The sequence below is a fragment of the Globicephala melas genome, chromosome 2 (genome assembly GCF_963455315.2).
Source record: "Globicephala melas chromosome 2, mGloMel1.2, whole genome shotgun sequence".
Classification (NCBI taxonomy): Eukaryota; Metazoa; Chordata; class Mammalia; order Artiodactyla; family Delphinidae; genus Globicephala; species Globicephala melas.
Window position 1 is genome coordinate 101391614 of NC_083315.2, and position 12843 is coordinate 101404456.

A 12843-nucleotide genomic window follows, 5' to 3' on the forward strand; every position below is an offset into this window, starting at 1 on the left:
TTTGAAGAAATAATGTCATTATTACTGAATGCTTGGTCTTACCCTTCAGTGTAGAGTGATCCACATCACTACAAAAAAGACTATGTCATGTTATATACCATCCTGAAAGTGTTGAGGAATTCCTGCTACAACTTAAGTATAGCCTGCAGAAGGCATCCCAAAGTTGCATGTAATTGGCTGAACTTTTCCTTTATTTTAGTGTCCTGTGGTATCTCTCACAGCTTGGGAGATGATACGACATCTCATCTTCTGGTGGACAATACAGCCAAGGCCCTGTTAGAGACATAGACCCGATACCTGTGATGGTACCAGCGTCAAAAGGTAAATTCGGTGCCTGAGGATGGATGTCTTTTAGAATGAAAACAACCCTCAGTCTGTTATTGTCGGGCGTCTTGCTAGCCTTCACAGTGACTGCTTTGCTCTCAGGTCTTTTCTTCAATCTTCTCAACGTTTTATTCATATATTCTTATAATAAAATTTTTACTGTGTGGGTTTAGGAGGTAAAGATAAATACCACCACCACAAATACCACAACAAAAACCAAGAGCAAATGAGTGGGTCTCATTCTTCTATCCATGTGATCAGCCCTTCACTCTCACTAAACAGAGGTAGGCAATTTAAAAGGAAAGGGCAAGGACTTCCCCGGTGGCACAGTGGTTAAGGCTCCATGCTCCCAATGCAGGGGGCCCAGGTTTGATCCCTGGTCTGGGAACTAGATCCCACATGCGTGTTGCAACTAAGAGTTTGCATGCCACAACTAAGGAGCCCATGAGCCGCAACTAAGGAGCCTGCCTGCTGCAACTAAGACCTGACACAACCAAATAAATAAATATATATTTTTTAATTAAAAAAAATAAAAGGAAAGGGCATGGCCCCACTAGCGCTTCTTCCCCACTCACCTTAAGATGCTTTTGTAACTTTGTTCATACTCTCCCACCCCTCAGTCCTATTCATAGCTACTATTAATTCTACTTTCACTTCATTTCACTTCTGTAAGTTTTATTTCAAAGATAGGGCACTTTATGCACTGCCCATGGGTGTATAAATGGTACCATCGCTTTGGAAAAAATCTTGGCATTATCTAGTAAAATTGAACATGCAGCTTTTTTTCTAGATATAAAATTTTCAGGGATTTTTGCATATATGTACCAAGAGACATTTATCAGAATGTTCATAGTAGCGTTGTTCATAAGAATAAAAAATGGAAACAACATAAATGTCCATTGATCAGAAAATGAATACACACTGACGTATAATTATACACTGAAATAAATTTTTTTCTTTATAATAAATAATTTAATTTTCTTTATAAAATTATAAAGAAATACAAGGCAGTTATTAATACAATATTCAAGATAGTGGTCCCTCTGGGAGAAGAAGGGAATAGTATGGGTGAGGAACTTACAGAGGGTATTAGTAACCTCCTGTTTCATAAGCTGGTATGTATGTATGTGTACGCCTTATTATTATTCTTTAAACTGTCCGTATATGTTTTATTTCCTCATTTATATGTGTGAGATAGAAAAAAATAACATGTAGTAATATTTATATAATAATACATGTATAATGTATGTTGTATATAATACATATATATTATACATAATAGTTTTATTGGGATATAAATTACATAACATAAAATTCACTCTTTTATAAAAAAGTGTACAGTTTCTTAATTTTTACTGTATTCACAGAGTTGTGCATTCATCCCCAGTACCTAATTTTAGAACATATCATTACCTCCGCCAAAAAACCTTATAGAAGACATTCCCCATGTCCCCACTCCCTGCCCCTGGTAATCACTAATCTGCTTTAAGTCTCTGGATTTGTCTATTCTGGACATTTTATATAAATGGAATCATATAGTATATGATTTTTTGTGTCTGGCTTCTTTCACTTAGCATAATATTTTCAAAGTCCATCCAAGTTGTAACATTTATCAATACTCCAGTCCTTTTTATTGCTGAATAATAATACCACATTTTGTTTATACACTCATCAGTTGATGGACATTTGAGTTATTTTCACTTTTTGGCTATTGTAAGTAATGCTGGTATGAACATTTGTGTACAAGTTTTCTTTCATTTCTCTTAGGTATATACCTAGAAGTGGAATTGCTGGGTCATATGGTAACTCTATGTTAGTTCGGGGAACTGCCAAACTATTTTTGAAAGCAGTTGCACATTTTTACATCCCTACTAACAATTCATGAAAGTTCTGATTTCCTCATATCCTTACCAATAGTTGTTATTGTTATTGAGGTGGTATCTCGTGTTGTTTTTTAATTTATTCTTTCTTTTTGTGGTTTTGATTTGCACTTCCCTAATGAGTAATCACGTTGAACATCTTTCGTGTGTTTATCAGCCATTTGTATATCTTCTTTGGAAAAATGTCTCCTCAGATCCCTTGCCTATTTTTTAATTGGGTTATTTGCCTTTATATTGTTGGTTGTTAAGAGTTCTTTATGAATTTTGGATACACGTCTCTTAACAGATATATGATTTGCAAATATTTTCGCCATTCTGTTGGTTGTCTTTTCACTTTCCTGATAGTGGCCTTTGAAGCACAAAAGTTTTTAATTAATTAATTTATTTTTTGATACTTGTGCTTTTGGTTCCACGTCTAACTTCATAGTGTCATGTCTAATACTTCATGGCCCAAGGTCACAAAGGTTTATTCCCATATTTTCTTCTAAGAATTTTATACTTCTAGCTCTTACATTTAGGTCTGTGATCCATTTTAAGTTTATTTTTACTATGGTTTGAGGTAAGGATCCAACTTCATTCTTTTGCATGTGTCTATCCAGTTGTCCCAGCACCATTTGTTGAAGAAGTTATCCTTTCCCTACTGAATTTTCTTGGCACACTTGTCAAAAATCAATTAACCATACATGTATAGGTTTATTTCTGGACTCTCAATTATATTCCACTGATCTACATGCCTATCCTATGCCAATACCATGGATTATTATAGCTTTGTAGTAAGTTGAAATCAGGATGTGAAAAATAACTTTGTTATTTTTCAAGATTATTTTAGCTATTCTGGATCCCTTGTATTTCTATCTGAACTTTAAATAATGCTAAAGCTAATAGGTAGAAATTTTATAATGTCATAATTTAAAAGTTTAATGTCATACAACGTTGTCATAATATACAATGTAAAATTATTTCCTCACAAAATAATTATTAGTTAATAGGTTTTAAAAAGACTTGTCAATTAACTTTATGGTAGACAAAACTATCAGACACCCTCTTAACCAATAACTGAAGTTAACATTAATGGTAATGAGACTGGTGGAGATACCAACATTATGTGCCTCCTGATATAATGCACTGAGAAGAGTATAGCTTCAGTTCTGTGGGATTCCTGCCCCAAATGCATAACCTGAACCATTATGAAGAAACATCAGACAAACCCTAACTGAGGGGCATTCTACAAAGGAATTGGCCTTTACTCTGTGCTCTTAAAATGTCAAAGTCATGAAAGACAAGGAGAAACTAAAAAAATTATTCTAGAGTGAAGCAGACTAAAGAGACATGGCAATCGAATGTCACATGGTCCTGAATTGTTGAAATTTGAATGGTCTATGGGTTAGATGGTAAAATGATATTAATGTTAATTTCCTGATTTTGATGGATATACTGTGCCTATGTACATATGTTCTTCTTTTTAGGAAATATACAGTGAATTCTTTAGAAGTAATGGGACATCGTGTCTATAATTTCCTTTTAAGTGGTCCCAAAAAGTAATATGTAGAAAATATATGTCATATTATATATTATGTAACAGATATATGTAGAAAGAGAGAGAAAGAATAGGATAAGGCAAATGATGTAAAAGGTAACAATTGTGGAATCTAAGTGAAGGGGATATAGGAGTTCTGTGTATTATTCTTGCAAATTTTCTGTAATTTTGAAATTATTTCAAAATAAAAACTTATTAAAAGAATTGTAAGAAAAAATGAAGAAAGACTTTAAAAATTGTGAAAAAAATTGTGAATCACTATATATTGTACACCTATAACTTATATAATATTGTATATCAACTATATTTCAAGTTAAAAAAAAGAAAGGAAAGAGACATTATTTATTGCTTTTCTTTTAGGAACAAAATAATTAGAAGATGTTATAACATATGAGGATGAATAAACCCTAGTGGCAATTATGGCTAACCTGTCTAGCTGAGCCAAAGCTAGTTGATTCATGTGAGATAGATGGGGAAAAGAAGTCTCCAGAAGGGAAACCAAGTGCCTGGCCCAAGGCCTGGGAGTTTTACTTGGTTTCCAAAAGGTTAAATCATTCATATACAGGGATTGTATTGCGGCAGGGGAGAGATTGGTTACTGGGAAAAAGGAGGAGGGGGATGACTTACCTGAATCAGGAATTGCTGGGGTCCTGCTGGTCTTCTTGAGACCAAATAGATTGCATAGATAGAGATCCAAACTCCTTTAGATAATATTCTCTACTTGGGAAGACTGTCATTAACTGAACAAACAGTCTTTCAGTATCATTTAATCAGACAAGACTATTCATAGAAAGTCATTGTGTGGGAAGTCTTAACCTCATAGGAAGATATCTGAAACACAGCTGACTTAATCTGGGTCAGGAGGGTTAACGATTCGCTGGAGGAAGGAATAGAATCAGAGACTAGCCAGATCCCTGACTTCCATGAATTCATCTCACCTCAAGATTTCTCCTTCATATGCATAATTTTCAACTGCAATGATTACACATGCTATTACCCACTCTGTTTTCATCTTCTCTCATTCCTATCCTAACATAAAGAGGTCCTTCAAAATTAGGCAGAAGGGTGCCTTCTTGCCTAGAGAGACCAACTCAAGACACAGACTGAGAGAAAAAAAGTCTGCAAAACATATATATAACAAAGAACTTATATTCAGAATTTACAAAGAACTCTTACAACTCAAAAATAAAAATATTTTTAAAAATCCAACAAAAAATGAGCAAAAGATTTGAACACACTTTATTTAAGAAGAAATGCAGATAGCATATAGCACACAAGAAATGTTCAACATCATTTGTCATTAAGGAAATGTAAATTAATAATGCAAATTAATACACTTAAAACCCCTATATACCCACTAGGATGGCTAAAATTAAAAAGACCAAGTGTTGATGAGATGTAGAGGAACTAGAACTCTTATACCCTGCTGGTGGGAATATAATATGGTATAATCCCTTTGGAAAACAGTTTGGCAATTTTTTTAAAAAGTTAAACATGTACCTACCTTATGACCCAACTATTTCACTCCTGTGTATATACCCAGAGAAATGAAAACATATGTTACACAAAGATTTATACACAGATATTTATAGTAGCTCTGTTTGTAATAACCAAAAACTGGAAATAATCCAAATGTCCATCAACAGTAAATGGACAAATAAATTATGGTTTATCCAGAATACTACCAGCAATCAAAAGGAACTATTGATAAATGAAACACCACGTATGAATCTCAAAATAATACTCCTGAGTGAAAGAAGTCAGACAAAAAAAAAAAAAAAAAGGGACTCTCCTGGAGGTCCAGCAGTTAAGACCCCACACTTCCAATGCAGGGGACGCGGGTTCAATCCCTGGTTGGGGGCATCCCCTGCTCCAAAAGAAAAAAAACCCACTGGGTATATAATGGATGACTCGAACTATATAAAATTCTAGAAAATGGAAACTAATTTGAAGTGACATAAAACATATGTATCAGTGGTTGCCTGGGAACAAAGGTGCGGGTTGGGGCTAGGATGGGGTGGAGAGGAGTGAATTGCTAAGGGGCACAAGGAAACTTGGCAGTGATGGATATGTTCATTATCTTTTTTTTCTTCTTTTTTCTTCTTTTATATGTTCATTATCTTAATTGTGGTGATGGTTTCACAGATACATACCTATGTCAAAATTAATCAGATTTTACACTTTAAGTATGTTCAGGGTAATACATGTCAATTATACTTCAATAAAGTTATTTTTTTAAAACTTACATTTCATCATTTCCAAAGGATAGATTGGAGAGGTGGTAGTGGTACCTTAGGTAGTTCTGAGACTAAGGTTCTGAGCTCTCTTTCTTCCAGTGAAGGAGCTGTATTTTGAGCTCTGGGTTTTAGAATGGCTGCTACAAGATCAGAGCTGACTCTAGACTAGTGAACACTCACACACTCAAAGGTGTACTGTAGTTTCCTCTGCTTAGATAAAGCAGAGGCTGTATTCCAAGGAGGCAGCTTTGGGGACAATTTCTCCACACCACGGAAACAAAGGTGATGACTCTTGGTACTCAAGAAAGGTTTCTATCCTTTTCCTTACTGGGGATTCGAAGACAGTTGTGGGCACAATCCTTATTTAGGTCCAAATTATCTAATGAGGAGGAAAAATAAAAGAGTGGATTAAAAATAAAAATTAAGTAGACTAAAAGCCCTATTTGATACTTTTAGAAAGAGAATATACTTTCCAGACAGGAGGTTGAGTCATATGCTGGAATGATTTTCCACATCCAGGAGTGACATGGAATGATAAAGAGGTCCATTGGTACACACTTCTTATACTTCCTGAATTTCCTCTTAAACACATGACTCAAAATAGATTCAAGGGCTTCCCTGGTGGCACAGTGGTTGAGAGTCCGCCTGCTGATGCAGGGGACACGGGTTCGTGCCCCGGTCCGGGAAGGTCCCACATGCCGCGGAGCAGCTGGGCCCGTGAGCCATGGCTGCTGAGCCTGCGCGTCCAGAGCCTGTGCTCCCCAACAGGAGAGGCCACAACAGTGAGAGGCCCGCGTACTGCAAAAAAAAAAAAAAAAAAAGATTCAAGCCCTCTGGGCAAGATGTGGTGAGAGATATGATGGGTTAAAAAATTACACGTAAAAATAATCTCCATTTACCCTCTCCTGGGACTTTAGGTAAGAATGTAAAGACTCAACTACCCTTGAACAGGATGACCCGGGAAGAATTGGAGGACAGTTTGTTTCGTCTTCGTGAAGAACACATGTTGGTGAAGGAGCTTTTTTGGAAGCAACAGGATGAGATCAAAAGGTACCCAGAGTTCTCCTTAAGTATTTAGAAGCTGTATCTACACCAGGCCTACACCACAATAAACCAAAAAGAATACATTTTCCTGAGATGTCTACACCAGAAAACAATGCAAATGTCAAGGATGGTTAACTCCAAAAATAATTTTTGAAGCAATATTGCTTTATTCTGTTTTCTTGCCAAACACATCAATAGACTGTGGCCATAGTTCATAAAGCATCATCAGAGTTATTCCAACCTAAAGAGCAAGAGACTGCGCAGGCTTCTGCCCTGGTCACAAAAGAGAGAACGGGGACGGGGGAATGGCCAAAATCTCAGGGGACCAAAGGCTACAGGGGCAAGTAAGGGAAGGGGTTTTTATTTACCAAAAATCATATTGATCATTTACTGTATGCAGGCATGTTATATGTGCTTTATATGTGTTAACTCATTTAATACTATTTAATACTATGAAAGAATCATCATTAAGAATGAAAGGGAGGGCTTCCCTGGTGGCGCAGTGGTTGAGAGTCCGCCTGCCAATGCAGGGGACACGGGTTCGTGCCCTGGTCCGGGAATATCCCACATGCCGCGGAGCGGCTGGGCCCGTAAGCCATGGCCGCTGAGCCTGCGCATCCAGAGCCTGCGCTCCGCAACAGGAAAGGCCACAACAGTGAGAGGCCTGCGTACCGCAAAAAAAAAAAAAAAGAATGAAAGGGAGTGCAAAGAGGTTAAGTAACTTGCCCAAGGTCATAGCCAGTGGGTGGCAGAGCTGAAAGCTCTTAACTCCAAAATATACCATACACAGTGACTTTAGGGTATTGGCTTTCAAAAGTGTACCTTTTGGGTGCAGACCTGGAAAAGAATCTGAGATGGGGTGTGGGTAGATAAATAGATGGGCAGAATGAGAGTTCCAAAAGTCTGGGGTTAATATCTAGAACACATTTTGAAGATATTTGTGTTAATGCCTCCCAGCCAAAGACCACCAGGAACACACCTATAGCTGGGCAAGTTGGGTTAATTACTGCTGTAGCTTGAAAAAGTGCACAACATGGGCATCTCAGTAAGACTGTTAGAAAGAGCCTATTACAGGATTTTGGCTTCAGTTGGGTGATTTGGGGGAGGGTCCAAGGTAACAGAAGTTTGCTCTAGATTGGATACTGTCAGAAAGCAGGGGCAGTTCTATGTTTGGATATCTCAATGTCTTATCTACAGGGAGGTTAGACTACAGTGAGGCTAAAACTGTAATCGGGAAAGAAGCAGCAGTCACTCATATTAGCCAGGAGAGGAGCACGTTTGGTATTCTGCAGGTGGCAGAGTGAACTTGTTTTTGTCTGGGCTGAGACAAAAGTATGCAGCGGCCTTGTTTGGTATCACTCTGTCATGGTCTCAGAGTGGCCTTCTGTGATGTTGTTGATCTGTGAGATTATGTCCAACAGCACAGTAACATGGCCTAGTTGTGAACGCCAGGCCACCAAACAACACTGAGGACTAGCTATGTCAGACCAATTCCCCGATGGAGCATTGCTTTGCTTTCTCATTGGTAATCCCCAGGAGTGGTTCAGAACTTCATTTAGAATCTACAGTATTGCAGGCTTCCACTGTATGCCAACACTCTTCAGAATTGGAGATTCTTTTCTTTGTTTGTTTGTTTGTTTTTTGCGGTACGCGGGCCTCTCACTGTTGTGGCCTCTCCCGTTGCGGAGCACAGGCTCTGGACGCGCAGCCCCAGCGGCCATGGCTCACGGGCCTAGCCGCTCCGCGGCATGTGGGATCTTCCCGGACCGGGGCACAAACCCGTGTCCCCTGCATCGGCAGGCGGACTCTCAACCACTGCGCCACCAGGGAAGCCCTGAATTGGAGATTATTTTATATTGTGGAGAACTCGAGAATCCAGTGAAGTCAGATGGTTGCATGGGCCAAAAAACTTTGTCTGTTGGTCAGTAACCAAAAAGTACTTGAGGTTATAGATAGTAAGTGGCTAAATTGGATTCTAGCCCCTCAGACTTGGGGCAAGTTACCTAGCTGTTTAATGCCTTGATCTCTTTATCTGGATATAATGATATGTAATAATAATAGCTAACTCCTACAGTGCTTACAACGCACCACACTGTTCAAAGCCCTTTATATATATTAACTTATTTTATCCTCATAACAATCCAATGAGCAGGTACTATTTTTATCTTTATTTATAGATGAGGAAACTGAGCACAAAAGGGTAATGACATGCCCCAGGCCACATAGTAAATGTCAGAACTGGCAGGCAGTGAGAACACAGGATCTGATGGTAATGGTTAAAAGTATGATTTTAGGTCAAGATAATAAATAGTAATTGACTATCCGTTGTAGGTAAGGCTCGGTGTAAGCAGGGTGGGTATAGAGGAATAATCCTTAGAGTGGGCACATATACAGGAATGTGTGGACAGTTGGGACTGGAGAAGTAAATATTAAAATTTCTACATATATTTAATTATCTCCCTGTTAAAAATTAGTATTTTTTGTTTCTGTTTTATAATGACCATAATTTATTAGTACAAAAGAAACTATATAATTTAAAAATAAATATACACACGAATATACTGAAGACTGCCTCATTTTTTACTAAGAGAGTGTGTGAGCACTGCAACAGAATGAACAAAGACAGACACCAAGATGTCCCTGCTCTGAAAGAGTTACAGTGTATTGGGGGCAGAAAATTAATTTTTAAGTGTAAATAGTGGACTACAGCACATAAGTTTATATCAGAGATCAATTCAGATTATTAACCACCAGATAAACTGTAGAGATGGTAACTGTCATAGAAGGAGAGGGCATGAGCCACCAGCTCTCTTTTTGCCCACAGGATGAGGACAGCCTTGCTCCGGTCAGCCGCAGCAGGCCGGGACCGGAGGGCCGAGGTGACAGCGGCGGAGCAGCTCTCGGAGCCTACGAGGCGGCGGCGGAACGCGGGGTGGCGGCAGCGGCCCCCCAAGCACCTGCGCCCCCAGCTGCACGGGCTGCAACTGCAGTTCCAGCGCGTCGGCCCCCCTGCTCCCCGTTGCACCCAGCCTCGCGTCGACGCGGGACACAGACAGCTCCACACCGCCGGGGCGGCGGGGGCCGAGAAACCCAAGAGGGGTGAGGCTCAGGGCCAAGTCCCCGACAGGGCCAAAATACTGGGAAGGATTGATTTGCCAGCCACATTTTCCTCCCACTGCTTTATTCCGCCCACCACGCCCATTTTGTTCTTTTGTTCTCGTTCCTTTCTACCTCCCTAAAATCTTTTTTTCCTGAGTAGGATGTCCAGTTCAAAGTTCTCAGTTCACCATGCAGTACTGTTGAGAGGAGAATCAGACAATGGAAATGGGAACTTTGCTGGTCAAGTTTTGCAGGGCTCTAGAAAACAGAGATAACTTTGATGACATGCTTAGGTGTGAGCAGCAGTGATCTTAAGACAGGTCCCTCTGCTAGGACTCTGGGACTCTGGGCTAAGTGGCCTGTGCCTCTAAAACTGGGGTTCTTCACCTTTTGGGGGAAATGGACTCCTTTGCAACCATGATCAAAAGCTAGGCGTTCTCCCAAGAAAAATGCACATACACATAGACAAAACTTTGCATACAATTCCATGGGTTCAGAGATTGTCAAAGCCTATTCCTGAAGTCCAGGCCTTGGAAATCAGGCTGTTAAGTGAGGAGCTGCAGATTTTCATCTTCCTGTATCCCAAGTGGCTAAGCGTCTCTGGCTGCTGTGAAACCCAACACTGAATTAAATATAGTGCTGTGTGTAAATTTCCTTCACCTGGCCTACTCATCCCTGTTTTAGGTCCATGGGAATGGGGTGTCTTAACCCTGGGGACTCAATGTTAGGTTTTGTTCAGCACAGCCCTATATTTTCAAGCTCCCTCCTTGAGCCAACAAAATCTTTGTGAAAACAGCTAAAAGTAGAAAAACTAAATAAGTCTAAATTTCAATTCAGTTTAACTTCAGCATTATTGAATACCAGTTATATACTAGGCACTAGGGACAATGATGCATTAGAGTTAGATACACAGTCCCTGCTCTTCTTCCCCTTTATACTGACCTACTTGAGAGTCTGTAGTCCTGCTGACTTATTAAATCAGTAGTTGCATATTTTTGCAAGAGTAAAAACTGAGAAGCTCCGCTCTGAGATCATTGGTCATATAAGGATTTCCTCCAGATCTCAAGGCTCCCTACTTCCAGCACTTGGTGTTCCATTTCTAGCAGTTGGGGTTCTGGAAAAATCTGTTGCCAGAGTCTGCATCTTCTGTCTAAACTTTCAGAGTCAAGGGACAGGCTGAGCTACACAGCTCCTCCCACATTCAAGGAACATGTGACAAATGAAAAAGCCAGAGGTGAAGTATCCAGTGAACCCAGCGAACAGTGAGTTCTTTTACTTTATCCTGTGCTGTTACTCTTTCAACTGTAATTGGAAAAACCTCATTTAGGGAACAAGTGACTGTTGCCATTTTTGAGTCATTCCAGCATAATCAGAGAAGATGAAAGTCAGCCCAATTTGGAAGCTGTCAAATTCCAACTTCATTGCTTAAAAATGGAAAATAAGCATCTCTTTGTCTTCCAAGGAAAGGAAAATAAAGACTCTTTCCTTCGAAGGTATTCCCTCTCTTTCCCTTTATATTTTCCCCCTTAGGTCGTAATTCACTTATATTTCTGTTTGACACTGGAAAGCTATATTTGGTAAGTTTATCCTCCACATATGCCAAGATTACTAACTCCTCTAAGTTCTTTTTATATATGTGAGAGCCCAGTTCTAAACCCCTATAACAGCAGTTTCTAATTCTTCTTTTCGTGTTTAATATTCCTAATTCTAACAGTATAATCTCTTTTAACAAAGTCATAATTATGATTAAACTCACTGGCCTATGCATGCCTAACAGTGCCCACGTTATGACCAGCGATACTATGCAAGTGGAAGAACCACCCAAGTCTTCTGAGAAAATGTGGTCCAAAGATGAGAATTTTGCACAGAGAAGCTCTTTGGAGTGCGCTCAGAAGGCCACAGAGCTTCGGTAAGGGTGTGGCATTCCATGCCTCAAGCCATAATGAACTGAAAAAGAGGTTCTTGTTTGTACCTTTCTTCCATCTCAGAGGAAAAGAGAATGCTTGGGATTAATTCAATCTGAGAAGTAGACCTGGAGGCCCAAGTGGTTAAGTAATGGATTAACATAAAAGGGATGCTTATATATAATAAAAGTCTGCTGCTTCGCTTCACAGAAGGAAAACTATTTCATCCTCATCACCAGATGGGGGCTCTCAGCCCCCACTGTGCATCAGTCCCTGGAAAACTTTTTTTTTTTTTTTTTACGTGGCTGGTCTGTTTTAGTCCCTGGAAAACTTTTTTAAAAATAGACTTTATTTTTTAGAGCAGTTTTAGGTTCACAACAAAATTGAGCATAAAGTACAGAGATTTCTTGTATACCTCCCTGCCACTTCTCCCCACACTGCCTCCTTCGCTGTCAACATCCCACAGCAGCTAGAATTGGGAATCTCTGAGACAGAGTCTAGCGAACCCAAATCCTCCCCCAATACCTTTGAAATGATAAAGAAAACATGATCTCTTAGGTTCAGAAATAACGATCTTCCTTTGTGTCCCTGTCCATATCCACAGGGGGAAAAATACTTAACTCTGTCCATTCACAAAGGATATTTTAACACTGTCTTCTTTCTCCAGAGCTTCCATTAAGGAGAATATACAACTGATTCGACTTAAGAAGCTCTTACATGAAAGGAATACTTCTTTGGCAGTGACAAAAGCACAATTAACAGAAGTCCAAGCTGTGAGTTGCCATCATCAGCTGTGCCTTTTTGGGAGAAGAAAATCA

The 12843-nt window shown here is 39.4% G+C and overlaps 1 protein-coding gene across 1 annotated transcript in view; it reads left to right on the forward strand.

Moving 5' to 3' along the window:
* The window catches only part of RPGRIP1 (RPGR interacting protein 1), an 83276-nt gene that overhangs the window by 16801 nt on the left and 53632 nt on the right, over window positions 1-12843 (forward strand). Inside the window, 8 exon segments of the mRNA XM_030844177.2 lie at window positions 200-321; window positions 6896-7028; window positions 9847-9916; window positions 9918-10100; window positions 10103-10121; window positions 11284-11383; window positions 11899-12030; window positions 12693-12798. Of these exon segments, the coding sequence (XP_030700037.2) occupies window positions 303-321; window positions 6896-7028; window positions 9847-9916; window positions 9918-10100; window positions 10103-10121; window positions 11284-11383; window positions 11899-12030; window positions 12693-12798 (762 nt within the window). The 5' untranslated portion in view covers window positions 200-302.